This window comes from Amblyomma americanum, chromosome 6 (assembly GCF_052857255.1).
Source record: "Amblyomma americanum isolate KBUSLIRL-KWMA chromosome 6, ASM5285725v1, whole genome shotgun sequence".
In the NCBI taxonomy this organism is placed as follows: Eukaryota; Metazoa; Arthropoda; class Arachnida; order Ixodida; family Ixodidae; genus Amblyomma; species Amblyomma americanum.
This window is the reverse complement of record NC_135502.1, coordinates 31,531,157-31,548,502: the sequence shown is the minus strand read 5'-3', so window position 1 is coordinate 31,548,502 and position 17,346 is coordinate 31,531,157. Positions and strand designations below refer to the sequence as shown.

General features: G+C 47.7%; 1 protein-coding gene across 5 annotated transcripts in view; it reads left to right on the top strand.

Annotated features, from left to right (window-relative positions):
* The window catches only part of LOC144136563 (nephrin-like), a 590,467-nt gene that overhangs the window by 549,166 nt on the left and 23,955 nt on the right, over positions 1-17,346 (top strand). For all 5 annotated transcript variants that reach the window (XM_077668967.1, XM_077668964.1, XM_077668965.1 and 2 more), the window contains 3 exons: positions 5,425-5,715; positions 14,179-14,463; positions 16,818-17,108. In XM_077668967.1, coding sequence (XP_077525093.1) covers positions 5,425-5,715; positions 14,179-14,463; positions 16,818-17,108 — 867 coding nt within the window. The remainder of the gene's footprint in view (positions 1-5,424; positions 5,716-14,178; positions 14,464-16,817; positions 17,109-17,346) is intronic.

Here is a 17,346-nt window from a genome sequence, read left to right as displayed (position 1 = left end):
GAGTACGAATTTCCCTGCAAACTATAGGGCACTGGTAGACGAAGTTCCTGCAAAAGGTTCTGTGTGCTCGGTCGACTAACCACGCTGTCATACTTCAGCTTGGTTAAAATCGGCTTAAACAATCGTCCCCCTCCCGGGTTGGATTCCTGCTATTCATCTTTCGTTTTAGAAACTGTACCAGCAAACCATTTTTTTTTGTCGTAATCGTAAATTTCCCCTTCGTTTCCCGCTGCGGTTGCAAAACGTGTGCGGCAGTATTTTTCTCTTTCGCAACGCGCTTTCTTCGGCTCTGAGCGGGACTAGGAGAAACTGAAGAGTTAGTCTTAACGGTAGCTTGGTGTCCGTTTTCCTTCGGGGAGCTGCCAGGGCTTCGAACGAATGTAGTGCGCATTTCCAGCAGAGCTGGAGGCAACAACAACGGCGAACCTAAGCACATGCATCGCCATGTGGCAGAAACACACGGCACGGCCTCTGCCATCTGCAACAGGCTCACGCTCACTCCCTCTTTACGTTTTCCTTTTTTCAATTTATTCATTTTTTTTTTGCGCTTTTCAAATTCCCACCTGGCCACGTCACGTTTCGCCTCTGTTTGCGCAGCCGAGGCACGGCGCCGGGATGCAAGCCAGTTTTTAGCGCTCTGGCACGTGCGCCACTGGGCTGTGTGTTGTCTCTCGTGGAACACAACAGAAGCACGGGCGGCGCTCTGCAAGGAGAAGTCAGCGACCGTCTTTACGCCGCCGAATTATGGCACCGCCTGTGGTCTTGCGATAACATTCCACTTTCGCTTTCACTTTCTTTTTCCCTGACCGGGCGCCTCAATCCCTTCCTTTGGAGAGAGCAGCCATGCTTTCGTTCCATTTTTCACTTGTTTCCTATAGCTTCGCGGTCTTGATTCGTTCCTTTGTTGTGCAGTGGAGCATCGTAAAAAATACCGTACTGGGTCCGTTCCGCTGTCTCCTTTTTTTTCTTTCTGATGAAGTTTTCTCTCTTTTTTTGTGCCATATTTTTTCAGCGTTCCGAGGAGCGGAGCGTTTCTGTTCATTGACAGGAGTTCTCATTTCTTTGTGCACTTTGTTGCTTTCCGAGGCCTCTTACTTCAGCTTGAGAACACAGCGCTTGCAGACAAAGGACCAGAACAAGAAGGACAACAAACCTTGCTCTTACTTCAGGTTTGGGCTGCACCTGTCCCTCACTCACTTCTGTTTCGGTGCGCGCGTCGAAGCATCACCATCGTTTTGTTTCTGCCACGCAACCTTGGTGCCACTCGGTTCTGCCGAAAACTCCACCTTTTCTCGTGGTGATTTTTTTATTTTATTTTATTTTTGCGCACAGATCTTCCCCGCCTTTTTTTTTTTCTTTCTATACTGTAGCCGACAGCCTGGAGCGCGAGCGAACCGGAGGGAAAGCCGGTGCTCGAAGCTTCGCAAATCCAGCCCGTATTTTTCCGCCGCAAGAAAGATCGAACAGCCGGCGCCTCGCGGACAGACGAACGCTGCGCGAGTACGCGGCTACCGACACGTTCGAAATGGCACTGGAGAAACACAATTCTCTCTCACCTTCCCACCCTCCTCACTCCATACCTCCTCGCTTTGTTCCCTCCTCCTTAAAACTCCGGCTGATGGCAAGGAGGAAAGGAGGAATGCGAGAAGGGCGACAAGCGCCGGAGTTTGCGTGGAACTAAATCGCGTGCTCGCGCAGTGTTGCCTGCCTTTCGTTTTCGGGTGCGGCAACGCTGCAGCGGCGCATTAGTCCGTGCTTGGCCGGGCTAATTGTATACGCAGTAGAGGTTCAAAAAAGTGTGAAAGAAAGGTGAAGGAAAGAGAAAACAGGAGAAAAGAACAGACGCAAACAATGCGTGGGCAGAAGCACAATAGACAGGTCGCGCGGTGTTACATGCCTCAACTTTCCAGCTCCCGCGTCTGATGGGATGCGCCCCTCTTTTGAACACCGACACGCCGCAGAGGAAGCCCTTGTTTACCTTTATCTCCTGTTATCCCGCTTGTGTTGTTTTCTGGGTTTTTATTTCAGGCTGTCTCGTTTCTCCCTTGAAGGAAGCGATAAACCAGCAGTGGGAGTGAGGGCGTGGAAGGGGGGAGAAAGAAAGGATCGCGTGAAAAAGAAGCGCATCTTGAAGAATAGCGGAAGGAAACACAAAAATAAGAAAAAAAGAAGACAGAAACGTCGGCCCTGTCGATGTCGTCTCGTTCGAGCCGCTCGCCGTCTTTTATAGCCTCAACGCGCGCGCGGCCTTTTCAAAAGTCGGATCCACCGGCGTTGGGTTCAGCTCAAAATGTCGAGTGCAGGCGCTCTTCCGACGCTCAGCCGCACGCACCAGCCGCTACCAACGGAGCGATGCCGCGTGCGAGCGCCAGTAAGGGGGCGGGGGGTGGGGGGGGGGGGGTGTTGTTAGTGGGCACCGGCGCTCAGTCTACTTGTCTCGAGCGCCGCTCCAGTCGCTTAGGGGTTTTCGCTCACCTTCTATATCTTCTTGTCTTCCGATTTGTTTTACCTCGTTATTCTTCCTTTTCGCGCTACCCTGCTGATTCGTTATTCCTGATACACTTGCCCCCCTCCCAGGCTCCACGCCTTAGGTCCGTCTCGGCAGTTCGTTCGGTCTCGTTTACAGAGGGAGAAATAGAAGTGGATAACTTTTTTTTCGCCGTGTCTTTGGAATGGCTCCCGTATGTTCGCAGAGGTTGAATCAAAAGACGAAGAAAAGCTTGAGCAACACAGACGAAATGGCAGTCGGGAAACGCAGTAAGACAATATGCCCGCGGTACAGGGACGGCAACGCCGGGCGACTCTCTCCCGCGCTCACACGAGCCTGGCTCCCTTTCGTGGAACGAAGCGCTGCAGAAAATGGTCGCCACTCGCGCGGGACACTGCTATTTATTTTCCGCGCTACGCGCACTCTGCACATACAGACACGCATGCACGCACGCACATACGTACAGGCTCTAGCGGTGCTTCCCGCCTAAACGTGCCCTACTCAACTCGAGGCTGCATAATTTGTGCATTAATTCATCGCTACCGACGCTCAGTTCTCCTTTTTTTTTTCCCCTCCTTTTCCAGTCCTGAAATCGAGCGCACACGCCCGCTGGTCCGCGTACACACACACGCACTGCGGAGAAGTGGAGAGCGCGGGATTTAGGTACAACGAGGAGTGGGCTCCTCCCCGTGCTAACACTGCCAGCGTCCACCGTCCCTGTTCTCAACTACTTTTTTTTTTGCTTTCTTTCTATCCTTCTCGTATATGTTACAAGGGAGGAAACGGCAAGGCAGGGCTCCTGTTTGATCTGGAGCGCATGCCACAGCGGGAAGGGGTAAACATGCCAAGTGCAATCCTTTTGCTATTCCCTTGGATAGAATGAAGAGGGTACAATAACAAAGAAAAGAAAGAGTAGAAACGCGGACTGTTTCAATATCGCTGGCGTTTTTTTTTTTTTTTGCCCAGCTCTTGTAGTAGAGTGTGTGCGAAGATACGGCTGTTCGAGTGGTCGTTTGGCCGGTTTTTTTTTTACTTCCATCTTGTACTTTCCTCGCTAACGTTTCGCGTTTCCTCCTCCCCCTCTCTCTGTCGTTGGTAGCGGCCGGCATTCATTAGTTCAGCGGAATAGGCTTCTACATCCCTGCTGCCGGGTCGCCCGACTCGGACAGTTCACCGGTGTGTCGAATTGGAATCGAATGCGAGCCTTTTCAGGATTGCCGAGACTCAATCGACAGTAAAAAGGCTTCGATTGAGTTTGCGACAAGAGCGCTTGCTTTCATGCGCATTTTGTCTTCTCGTTTGGGCTGTGGGTTCGCCATTTTCTTCATTTTCTGAGCTGATAAAGGACGGGAACATGGTGTCGCAGGTTACATGGGTTGCTCTGTAACGCATTTAGCTCCTGACCAGCCTGCAAACGCTGTTTCATTTCATTAAATCCCCGCCTTCTAGTCCAATTTCAGAAAGATCTTTCTCGCTCTGGCTGCCCCCGCAACCTGCGTCGCCTTGCATCGAAACGCAACGAACACCATTCCGCCTGTTCTCAAACAGTTTTTATTAAGGCAGATCCGCCTTTAGCGGCGACACCTGCACAATTTATTTGCACCAGCCGCCGAAGTGGGTCAGTGGTTATGGTGCTCGAATGCTGACCCGAAAGATGTGGGTTCGATCCCAGCCGTGCGGTCGAATTTTGATGGAGGCGAAATTATAGAGGCCCGTGTACTGTGCGATGTAAGTCCACCTTAAAAAACCCCAGGTGGTCGTAATTTCGGGAGACCTCTACTACAGCGTTGCTCGTAGTCTGAGTCGCTTTGGGGCGTTAAACCCGCACGAAGCAAACCAATTTCTTTGCACCGCTTCTTCTCTGTGGAATTCTGTAGTTGGTTTTTTGTCGATGAAAATCGTTCGGTAGTTTTCTTACTGCACGACACATCCGACCATGGTAATAGACCGTGTCAACAAACAGTGTTCGTTTAGAGATTGTTTGCAGATGGAGCGGCTAAGTAATGACCAGAACAGACCGAAGAGTATAATTCTTCACCCCGCGTTGGCATTTGAGCGCGCGCCAGAAACAGGTGTGTGCCTCGCCGGACAGTGTCGCGCTTGCGGGATGACATCCAGAAAATGAACTACCTTTGTATCGTGCACACGCTACCGTCACTGACAGGCGCACAGCGCGGCGCCTACCGCCAACACGCAATGAAGATTTCCGTGCCGACGGGGGCGCGGTGACGCGATTAACGAGAGGAGAAAGCATTTTTCCGGATGCACCGTTAGTAGCCAATGATTAACATGTAGTGCGTTTCCACGCCACCTGCTTCCACTAAAAGGCATGAGCTTCCGTGCTCTGTCGAAGCCACTCGTGAAGCGCGTAGCCAAATTGGTTACGTCGAAGACACCTAAACTATGAATGTTAACAGCCAAGAATATGGGACCGCATTTGTCGCGCCCCAAGCAGATCACAGCCGCAGTCTCTAAGCGTGTAATGGAGCAAATGCGGCACCGTGCGGGCATTACAGGTTGCCTGTACAGCTATCAGCGCCTCGGTACAAAAGATATATCGCTTATTCTGCGAACAGAGAAGTCATGTATCCTGTCAAGACCTCACAACTGCCAAAGCAGCCTCCGCCGCACGCCGCGCGCCGCTGAGTTTCCACGCTACATGCCTCGCATGCTTTCCGCCATCTCCGCGTCACTGATGCTGATGGCCGTCACTGCATCTCTCAATCCAAAACATACTCTTCGTCTACTATCAGCTACTGCGTTTCGTTAATGCGAGCTTATTTGTTTCCTGTTCGTTTCAGCGGTCGCTCTTTACCACATTCAAAATAACACTCATCTTACGTCTTCCGCAGTTGCCTCATCTTACGCGATAACACAAAAGGGCCGATTAATGTGTGGTTAAGAAATACTTTCTTGTCTTTTTCTGTCGAACGCAGTGCGTCCCCTGGAAGTGGACATCGTGACGTCGCAGCCCGTTCTTCTGGATGGCCAAGTGATCGACGTTGAGTGCCAGGCGCGCGGGGCCCAGCCCAAAGCTGCCATCCAGTGGTTCCTGGACGACGTCCCCCTCAACGGCTCTACGCTGGCGACGGACGCCACCCGCACCACGAGCGTGCTACACCTCGAAGCCCACGCCGACATGAACGGCAAGAGGCTCGCCTGCCGCGGATTCAACCCGCACCTCCCCGACAGCGAGCTCTTCGACTACTGGGTGCTGGACGTGCACTGTGAGCGAGCAGGTTTTCATGGCCTACCTCAACCGCGTAGCGGGTACAGCTATTGAAGCGCAAAACATAGTTGCCCTGATTACTGAGGCTTAAATTTACAGTGCGGCAGAGGAGTTGGAATTTCCGCTCTTATTTTTCAGCCCTAGGTCACGAGCCCTTTTCTGTTTCTCACGTAACCCCTACTGAAAGATTCCATAGGACGTGTTCCATAACTCCTTTTGTTTTCATAATAAGTTTTATGGAGTCAGTATGGAACATATAGAGTCGTTATGGACTATAAGGAAGGACATGTGGAGACTTATGGGCCCCATATGACGTTACCTACAATGTATGGCAGTCGTATGGAAGTTATGTAGAATGCTTATGGACTCCGTGCAGAAAAGATATGGACTTCCGTATAGTTCTCTAACCTTATAGACATATTTTCATGATAATATGGAACGTTTCAGTAGGGTTATTACTACAAAAGCACTACCCTAGGCGTACCAACCCCGAGCAAGAACCTTGTAATCTCGTCTTGTGCTCCGAACTAACCCGAGCTTACCCGAGTTACTCAGGTAAGCTCGGGTTAGTTCGGAGGAGCGTCGCGCTACCTGCAGCCAATGGGAGGGAGGTCGAAGTTAGACGAATGATTGACAGCGAGAGGTTGCCTGGAAAAAGCAACATGGGTCGCGCAATCCCTACCGGCGGTTGTGATAGAAACAGCCACCTGCCAGTGCAATGGCGCATCGCTTAACCGCTGCGCCTCTGCGCTGTTAGTGGTATGAGGACTCGCCGCGAACTATGAATATTGAGTAGATAATGACGAGTTCTGCATATATAGGCGCCCACTAAAACTATTGCGTCATGCCCTTAGGGTGGAGCTTAAGTGTCTCCTCCAAAGGAAGAATGAACACATGCTTTTGCACGTCTATTCGGTTTAACTAGTTTAAACCCCTACTACATTTTTTTCTTGCAAACGTAAGCAGCATCGTGGGGTAATATAAAATCCATCATTTATAGTTTTGTTTCATCAGCGCACACTGCCAAGAATATAAACATTTAAAAACACTATCATTCTTTGCTTAAGGTCCTACTGGTCAGGAATATTTGGCAATGAGTGGAGGGAGGCGAAACCTTCTAACTGAATATTATGAAAGAAATCAATGAGCGTAGAATAATCATTACTACGGTCCCGGTCGGGGCAAGACCGCAAAGAAATTTTATGCTCGGAAAACGAGCTTTAGGTTACGGAAACGTTATCCATATATTATGGCTTTGCGTCCCGTTGTTTAACGGCACGAAGTTAAGCTTTACTGCGCAAGCTTCAGAATTAATCGCATCAAGAAGAGAAGCCTACATGAAGAAGTCTCCAGATTTGGTGGACGTCGTGCATGTAGTCGTAAAAAAGGCGCTCTGTAAAAAAAAAAAAATACGCTTTCCATTTTTTCCCTGCCCTTGCGTTACTCAGAAAAACGGTGACATAGAAGTGCGGGTGCGAATGCCTCGGCATTTGACGCCAAGAGTTGGATGCGTGATTGTACATACAAAATGTACACGTGCCGGTAGTAACCTAGAGCAGCATTTGCGGCGGGCAATCGAAATAGCCCGGTCGGCACTTGGATCCCCTTCACAACACATAACTTCCGCATCATTGGTGTGAATGCGTTTATGACCGTTACATAAAGATCATAGCATGGCCCCGCGTTTTCAGTACGCCGTCTTCCGCCGGATTGCCGCAATTTATTGCTTCCCTGTCCCCGAATAAAAAAAAATGTCCTATAATTCCGAAACGATGCTACTAGGGCTATAGTCGGATACAACTCAAGAACAAAGCGGCTTTTCCCTGCCAGAGGACCCCCTTCCAGCCATTGGCGTCGGCTGATTCTCATGACCCTGCTAGCGTAACAATGCAGGGAGCGGCGTCACAATGCAAGGAGGGGACTATACCCTTTCATCTGCCACCCCCTGCACTGTCAGGCTAGCAGGCTCACGAGAATCGGTCGACGCCATTGGCTGGAAGAAGGTCCTCTGGCCGGAAAAAGCCACTTCTTTCTTGAGTTGTATCCAACTATAGGACTATTTTCTCACCCTCATTAGAACGCGCTTCTGCAGACAATCCGTGCGCCTTTATTATTTTCTTCAGTTTTATCCTATGTACTCTTCTGATTATTACCCAGGATAATTTTTCGATTTTACTGGGACAAATTTTAAACATCTAAGCAGGCTCTGTGCCTCATCTGCTTGTAAAATGCGAAAAGGTGGTTGTCAAATACAGTTCGGCTAGCCAGACTGAACCAACAATACTGACATCTTGTCGCGAAACGTTTCTCTAATGGGTAAGAAACACCTGCAGAGAGATTGGCCGCCACTGGAGGTTAAAAATGGCACGTTTTCTCCCGCTGTGCGTCTTTTAAGCACTCGGCGAACTCAGTTGGGGCATGATGTGCAAAACCCGCGAACGAAGCTTGCCTGCAATTAGCGCGGCGTCCGGGTCTGGGCTTAATCACTTCGCTAAAGTTTGCAAGGCTGCCCATAGTCGCCGGCAAGCCTTTTCTTAAAAACACGCCGACTAAAACGCTCGGGATGGCAAAACATGTTTTTCCCAAAGGCGCCTGTTCATTCTAATGACGACACGCTAGAATAGTGCACATCTTTAGTGCACATTTGCGACACTTTAATCCTACGGAGGTTTAGTTAAACCTAATTGCCTTTACGCGGGCACGAAGTGAACTAGCGTGCTTTATTTTGTACTGAATAAATGACGAAGCAGAGATTAATCTAATTACAAGCGAGGAGATAGGTTAAATATTTTGCTTTGTAAGTACTGGTACTTGTGAGTTCGTTGACCTTATGTACAAAAGGCAAGGTTATAAGAAGTGGCAGAAATATTCGAAGCTTGCCACGCATTCACCTCAAAAGCGTACCACTCTAGCTTCTTAGCAAATTCCTTTGGTTCTCACGCGACACTATACCATAAATACGTGCGATTTTCATTTTACGAGCAGCTTTAATGCCTGTCGTTGAGTGCTGAGAAGCGAAATATTAGCAGCGATATCCGTACTGCTTGCCCTTTGTACGGCTCATTCATAGCGCTGAACATGACAGGATGTAAGTATTTCTTCTCAAATATTGGTGACAAAAGGGTACAGTCTCAGTGTTTACGGATTTCTTCTCTCAGTCTATTGGAAACAATGATGCAAGGATCTCTGGTTGCACTTTTGCTTTCAGGTTTTTCTAATCTTCAGAAACCATCTCACATAAATCTGTCTCTACCTTTCTCATGTTATTCATTAGAAAAGAGTTTTGGTTCCAAACTGCGTAGAGGTTGCGTTTGTAAAGGTACGCCGAGTCCAATATTTTATCCATAAAAGGGATGTATCGCCGAAAAAGACAACACAGCAGCGAGACAGGACCGGCGCAACTTTCAACTGTTTATTCACCGCGAATGCGAATGAATATAAGGACAACAATTAAGATGGGTAGCAAGAACCACACATGCGCGAGAGGGTTTTACAAAAAAAAAGTGGACAAAGATAGGTGAAGCACACAAGTATTTCACACCCGTGTATCTAAAAAAGCAGTTTCATTCTTATAAATGGTAATAGATGGGGCACTAACACAATCACTCCTGTTGCTTTTCATATAGAAGGCCTCCAACAGTTCACGGGCTGTCTGGTCCTTACTTCTGTTTAAAACCTTCGTTTCTTTCAGCCTTGCTACACACTTAATCTTTCTTTCTTCTCCGCAGGGTTTACATTGGTGCGGAAAATGTTAACTAGTACCATTTTGTAAATCCCGATTATGTTGTGCTAATGGGTCGTTAATACAGCGGCCGGTTTGTCCGATGTATTTCGTTTCGCACGGGAGAGGAATCTGATAGACGACTGCCACAGCACATTTAACAAGCGCAGCTGCGTCTCTGTGTTTACGTGCGGAAAGAAGTACATCGGACAAACCGGCCGCTGTATTAACGACCGATTAGCAGAACATAATCGGGATTTACAAAATGGTACTGGTTCACATTTGCCAAACCATTGTAATGCCTGCGGAGAAGAAATATATATTAAGTGTGTAGCAAGGCTTAAGAAAACGAAGGTTTTAAACAGAAGTAAGGACCAGACAGCCCGTGAACCGTTGGAGGCCTTCTATTTAAAAAGCAACAGTAGTGATTGTGTTAGTGCCCCATCTATCACCATTTATAAGAATGAAACTGCTTTTTTAGATACATGGGGGTGAGAAACCTATGTGTTTCACCTATCTTTATCCACTTTTTTTTTTGTAAAAATCTGGCGCGCATGTGTGGTTCTTGCTACCCATCTTGATTGTTGTCCTTATATTCAATCGCATTCGCGGTGAATAAAGAGTTGAAAGGTGCGCCTGTCCCGTCTCGCTGCTGTGTTGTCTTTTTTCGGCGCTACAACTTTTTTCTGGAAACGTTCAACAACTAGCCCCCCCCCCCCCCCCCCCCCCCAACAAGTATTACTCAGTCAAATATTTTATTTTAATGTCTGCACGCATTAGTAAACATGTGCGATGTATTCTATTAGAAATAAGCAGCCTTTTGCTTCGAGCAGTATTCTAATCAATTTGGTGTATAAAATAAACGTGTAACGCGATCGCCAAGAAATTACTGCTTTAACTTATTGGCAAAAGTGTGGGAGTGACTTCCATGCGTCGACCCTGCAGTTTGCGCAACTGCAGCCTATGGGAGCAATATACAGTTGTTTGTATTCCACCTACGATAAGCGGATCTGCCACATTTCCATTGTGTTCTCGTCAGTATTCTAGCTGAGCTAAAGTGGCGCCTGTATTACCCTTGCCAGGTTTGCTTGCCCTTTTCAAAGCCTATTTCTCCTTTTAAAGCTACGCTCGCTTCATACGGGTGCACGCCTATGAGCTTCCTTTCAGGCTGAGCCCACCGTCGAAAGGCCTCACGAGCCCAAGGGCCGCGAAATTCTCATTATAGGCGGGCTTAATTGTATTCAGGCGCCGGGAAGACGATCTCCGGCCCTTTCACGTCGCCACGTAAGCCCCCTGGCTTGGGAGTTTTACTCAAGTCCACTCTAACAAGGGCTTTCCTCGTAATACCTCTCGGCCATTGTACTATGAGCGGAATGCAAAAGAGAGAGCAGCCAGGGATCACCCTCTGGGGAAATGCTCATCGCACGCGGCGAAATTTCACCGCCGCCGTCGCCTCTACGCTTCCAATTCAGCGGGCCGCCGCCATGGGCGAGATTGCAGCTGGTGATATCCGGAGCCGCTTTCGAGCGACTCCAGCCACCCCGTCTCCCGTTCTCCCACCCCTCACTTCCCCCCTTCCGAGCGCTCGTGTAGTATACCCTACCCTGCCCGCTGACGCCGAAAAGTTTGCTCAGGCGATGGCTCTAATTTAATAACCCGTTAAAATTTATCGCCCCACACTGGGCTCGCGGGGCGCATCGCTGTCCCTAGCCCGGTAGCGAAGGAAGTGGCTGTCGGAATGGATGGAGTTAATGGTATCGCCCGCATAATCTCTCCCTTGCGCTTAAGGGGCACCCCGCCGCCACTGGATTAGTAGTCGCAAAGCGGATTAGAGAGCAACGTTTGGTTTTTGGCATATTTCGGTGTTATGTTCGGGCGGGCTATTTGCTGCATTTCGTTCTTTCGGGTTAGCTAGTTCAGTTGCAGAGTGCCGATTTTTTTTCGAACTTCATGCTATCTCCTTTGTTTACCAACGAGGAGGAACAAATATCCCACCACGGCCCTTCTTTGGTAATTTTAACGTGAAGCAACTGATGTGGCGCATTCTATACTGAAAGTTATTGTTGAAGCCGGAAGGTTGAAACATTGTACCGTAGCGCATGAATGAGCATTTTTTTTTTCGCCCAACTTACTGACAAGCTGTGTACGAGAGGGTACCTGCGTGTACTGTTTTTTCTGAAATGTCACCTTCAGCCCTGAAAAAAAAAGAAAATTGCCAAAACAATAATAGTTCTCTTGTCTGCGAGCACTTTACTTTTTTTCGGCATTTCAGCAACCAGGCCACTAGACTGACTTCTTTATTGATGTACAGAAACCATGTGAACAAGGGAAGGTTAAAAAGTCCTGTTAACCATGGCGTGCTTGGAATATTAGAGAAGCAAAAGAAACCATATTTTTCTTTCCTTTCCAGTCGTTTTTGAAGTCCTCGAGATAAGAAAGTGGTATGGAAGGTGGAATAGTGATGAAAGAGTGCAGAAGGAATGAATAAAAATGCAATCTCGTAATTCAAAAATCAGTTATACACTTCAAAGACGGCCCCACTCACCTGTTGAAGAGTGGCACGCCTATCAAGATTGAATTAATAGCAAGCAATTAATAACAATTAATTAATGACATGAACACCTTCACGCACGCACTCAAGCAAACACACACGCAGGCACATACGCACGAATGCACACACAAAGAAGGGAAAGCCTTTACACCACTGGCTTTCTCACACGGCATCTTCAGCGGCGGCAAAGCTTTACGCTATGATCGGATTCTGAGTTTATTCGAGGGCATGGTCAACAAGCTGCATGGTCCGTTCTGTAATCCCTAAAGCCGGTTCTGTCATGGCTGCGATGTCCTACATCACGCCCCCTGTATGCTCTGCTGTTATTTTCCGACTCATACAGGCAGTCATGCAGCCTTTGGTGCAAGCAGGACACCTAGATGAAGATTTAGCATATGCCAAGACTCACTGGTATCCAAGGAAACTCCCGATTCAACATAACATATGCTAAAATATGCGTGCGACTTCTGTGTAAAGTAAGGAGCTCACCATTCACGCAAGCTCTGCATTTTCTAGGGCATATAGTAGCCAGCCTCAAGATAGATGCCTTCTTTATTCATCGAATGAAATTTAAATTTAAAGTGTCATACGCAGGCAACTAACTTCACTGCTATCATCGCGCTGCTCGGCTTTCATGAGCGTGTGGTGAATTACGGGAAGACATTCCGCGTATTTTAATGACTTACCCTTTGAATTGATCAAAAATGTCGGTGGCGCGGTCGGTAAAGAAGCGCCTAGACGGGCGTCCTTTTACGATATTTAAATGCTTAGGCGGTGCGATAAAACACCGGCACAAAAGCCAGGTCTGGAAACGGTTGTAACATTCCTGAAGAATACCGAGACTCTGACAAAATATTCATAAGTAGTGCTCTTTCTTGTAATTGCTATTCGACCATCACCTTACGGCACCATGTCTGCGTACAAGAGACGCTGAACGGTTCCACGATATTCGGTGTGCGTACAGGCGTGCAAAGAAAGTGGAGCGCTCATCACAACTTGCAATAACACTTACAGTTTTGTTTGTGTCGCAGCACAGCTACAGCTTAACAGAATTATTCATTATTGGCTTCATAGTAAGACGTGGTTAGCCGAACAGCTAGCGCTTTTATTCGCAGCATCTAATGCGGTCTCCTTATAATTATTTCTTGCTGCCTACTTGTCAAAAGTAACTTTCGATGATGGACAGTCATGAACAATATGAGAGGGAACAAAGATTTTGTACCAAATTGCGAATGTTCTCGCCATTTATCAATTAAATTTTAGAGCGCCGCGCCTTTAGTATAACAGAGGGCAAGAGGAAAACTGCATAGAAAAGAGAAAATATTGTGCGTGTCACACATGATTATAGAGTAATCAAGAAATGAATGCTAAGACTTTGCTTCGTCTTGCAGTGCTCATGACTGTGCCTATATCTTTGCATTAATCCAGTACTCTCTCATATACGCAGAGGTTTTTACAAACTGCTATTTTCTAATCAATTTCCTAAGCACGTGACTGTTAAGTTTCTTTTTTTAAATTCTCTATGGGTTTTATCCTACCTCAGAATTTTCATCACTCATGTTGTTTTTTAATGTTCTCGATACGACCGCGAGAATTACTGCCAATATTTGCAACACGTCGAAACGAATTAATTCCTTCCCGCACAATCCAATACACCATTAATGCGAAGAATAATAGCACTCTCGAATGATTACTCTCTAGCGAAAGCTGTCGATGTGCTTCTTGCGCTTGTCGGGAAGGGGAACAGCTGCCTGTCATGGCAACCATGAGGCACCACCTGGCTTGGTGGCGTATTGAAGTTTTCGATGTAGCACAAACTGCCAAGTCGTCTCAAAAGGTGAATGCTTTATTAAAGCATCACTTTTGGAAATGATATACTCGGACTGATACAGCAATGAAATGATGCAGAAGTCTAATTCGGGCTGACTGACAAGATCACTAGCGCATTTAATCAATGTGTTAAGCTATAGGCGACGGAGTAACTCAATATAAAATTCGAGTCAGACATTTCTTGGTTGCCTAGCTGTTCATTTGAAGCCTCAGTACTCTTCGAACTTCTCTTGGGGCAGTTTCATGCCTGTTTTTTTATACTGCTTTTTCATAATGGTAGACGCAGACGAGAAAAGCAATCATTCCGTGTCTCCTCTTCCTTTTTCTCTCTCTCTCTCCCTATTCCTCTACCTCCTCAGTCAAGCCGGTGCTGCAGCTGAACTTGGTCTCCCTGGATGCGCGCAAGCAGATCAGCGAGGGCAGCAGCGTGTACTTCGACTGCAACGTGCAGGCGAACCCTCCCGTCAAGCAGGTCGGCTGGCTGCACGAGGGAGCCCAGCTAGAGCCCAGTCCGGGCATCCGCATCGAGAACGTGCGCCTCGTCATCGACCGGCTGCAGAGGCACCAGGCCGGCCACTACCAGTGCGCCGCCACGAACGAGCTGGGGCACGGCGTCTCCGAGAAGGTCTTCCTCATGGTCTACTGTGAGTACGACGCTTGCCTCCCGTTTCACTGCGTCTGTCTTCCAAAGTGAGATGCCGACCACCCAACGGCCGAGAATGGGCGGTTGTGCATTAACTGCAAGAAAATCGCTGTTATTTCAGAGTATGCTTTAAAGAACATGTACAGGGTTGGTCATAAGTTCCCAGTACGCAGGGTTCTTTTCGGTATAGCCCGGCACTTAAGATGACGACAAAGCTAAAAAGGTTCTCGAAGGCTAGAACGATACTTCGTCGACCCTCTATAGATATCTAGAGCTTCGGGGGTGTCGCAACTGCCATACTGTGCCGCAAGAAAGTAGACCCCGTGGCCTGCGAACTTTTGACCCGGCCTGTACGTACGGACTCCATGGTAGAGAGAGGGTAGGCAGATGGTTCTTTACAATCACGAAGTGAAGAAATGAGGGGAAATTGTCAAGATGCTTGGCAATGTTTCGACAAGAGGACTTGTCTTCGTGTGGGCAAAACGTTCTTCATTGGCGAGGCTTAAATAGGGTGTTCGCTCTGAGGAGGAAGGCCCGATGAGGGGATGTTAAGTCATAGACTCCTCGCCCTTCCCGGGGCTTCCTCGCGCCCCCTCCTTTCCCTCATTAAGTCTTCCTCTTCGGAGTGAAGGCCCTGGTTAAACCTCGCCAACAACGAACGCTTTGCCCGGACGAAGTCAAGTCCTCTTGACGAAAAGTTGGCAAGCACCCTGAGGCTTTCCGCTCCTTTCTTCACTTATGAAATGTACGTAAAAAGCAAACCCTAATACAGGCTTTGAAATCGTAGTTGTTCATGTTTCTCTTTTATTTTTTTGTCAACGTCATTTTATTTCTTCCTTTGCGACAAGCGCATCATGTAATGCAAACAATTTTTGCGATGTGTTCGGTAACTCAAGATTCAGTCAGAAAACCTAATCATGTTAAGGGCGGAGAGGTCGAGCTTTGAAAGCGATTACGACGCATGGATAATCGTTTTTCAAAAGAAAACTTCCAGCGCTTATTTAAATTACTTACTTTGGTGTCCGGACAATCGTGTGCGCAGAACTTAGAAAAAAAAAGACAAATAATACCCCTTCGTACGTTTCGAAATACGAGTAAATGGTTTTGTTTTTCTTTCGTACTATTTTTTGGAAAAATATCTAATTCGTTAATTAACACTCTATCAGAGGAGCGTCAAGGCTTCTCTGATATTAGTGACGAAAAGAGCGCCTCCAAAGAAAAGAAAGATGAAGCAAGCTTCTAATCCTTACCGCTCGGGCTACGAAGGTTAGCAATCATTTTGTGCTACTTTATTGCACAGCAACGAGTGCCCTCTCCGATTAAAGGAAGGGTAAAAAAACAGGCGCTTAATGATGAAGAGGCCACTGAACTCACAGCAATTTTATAATTAGGCAGTCCCCCTATCATGCCAAATTGTGTGCAGGGATCCAGGAGTTTATCCCCAATTACTTATCCAAAGTAGCTTAGTTATGAGAAATGATGCCTTCTGCTCTATTAAAAAAGATCATGAATCAGGATACCTGAGGTCAAAATGTGTGTGTGTCCTCGTCCCTGCTAGACGTCTGTAAACCGGTTGGTTGCACTCAGTGGGATCAAAATGGCGCGCCAACAAAAGGACATGCGCTGGCAACGCCTTTAAATGATGTCGTTCTGCGACACAGATATCATTACGAAGGCGTTCTCTGAGTCCTCTTTTGGAAAAAAACAAAAATCGCGCTCTTTTCGCACATAAGTTAGAGCCATTTTTATTAGAGTTATGAATTCTGTAGAGATTGGATACCTGATCCTGCCTTCATATTTAGAGTGCACTGAAGGGAACTTGAATTACGGCTGCCTTTTCTGGAATAATGTTTATTAGGCAATACAAACCTGCCGGCAGTTTTCCAGAGGGCTCAGTACTTTATGAGGTACAAGGAGAGAAAATAGAACATCCGTGCGGCCTGTTCTGTTATGAACAGCGCGATAGAGATGTTGAAGCAGGACGCGACACACAAGATAAACTCCTGTGTTCGGTTTTTCGTCGTAACTTTTGGACTGTTTCTTTCGCAGACAAAAGCGGCAAGAGTCCTATGGTTACGAAATAAATTCCAGTACAATTTCGAAGAATTTATGTAGTCGCCCGTAGTGTGTGTTCGTTTGTGTGAGAGAGAAAGAGACAGTGTGTTTGTCACAGTTTAAAATTTATGGCTACGTAAAATATGCTTTCTCTTTCGTACGTCTGCGTTGAATACAAGACAACGTGGTAGGTTTTAACACGCCCTATCTCTAATTATGCTACCTCTCTTTTTCTCTTTTTTTTTCCTACATGTTCTCGCCCCCGTCCCAATTGTGGCGGCCGCCATTACCGCTCTCCAGACCCTCCCAAATGCCGTGAGAAGCAAAAGACGGTGTACCACGTGGCCCGACACGAGACCACCAAGGTCACGTGCGACGTGGAGGCGGACCCTCCAGACGTGCGCTTCACGTGGCGCTTCAACAGCAGCCTGGAGAGCCTCGACATCGTCGCCTTCAACCAATCGGGCCCGCGCAGCAGCTCGGCCTTCTACACGCCCCGGAGGAAAGCCGACTACGGTGCCCTCCTCTGCATTGCCACCAACTCGCTGGGCCAGGGAGCGACGCCCTGTGTCTTCAGCATCATGCCTGCAGGTCTGACGCCGATATATCTTTTACTCCTTTAAACCTTTTCACTTACATTCTTAGCAGAGCTTTCAGATCACATAATTTGCAAAGCTTCCCATAGTATACCCACGTGTTTCAATGCAGCGATGTGACTGGCCTAAAATCGGAGGTTGGCAGACCCTGGCGACACCTTCGGGCACTAAAAGGAACTGTTTACAAGTTCCCAACCTCGAGATGATTGATAATTGGGGTAGCGCCTGGAAAA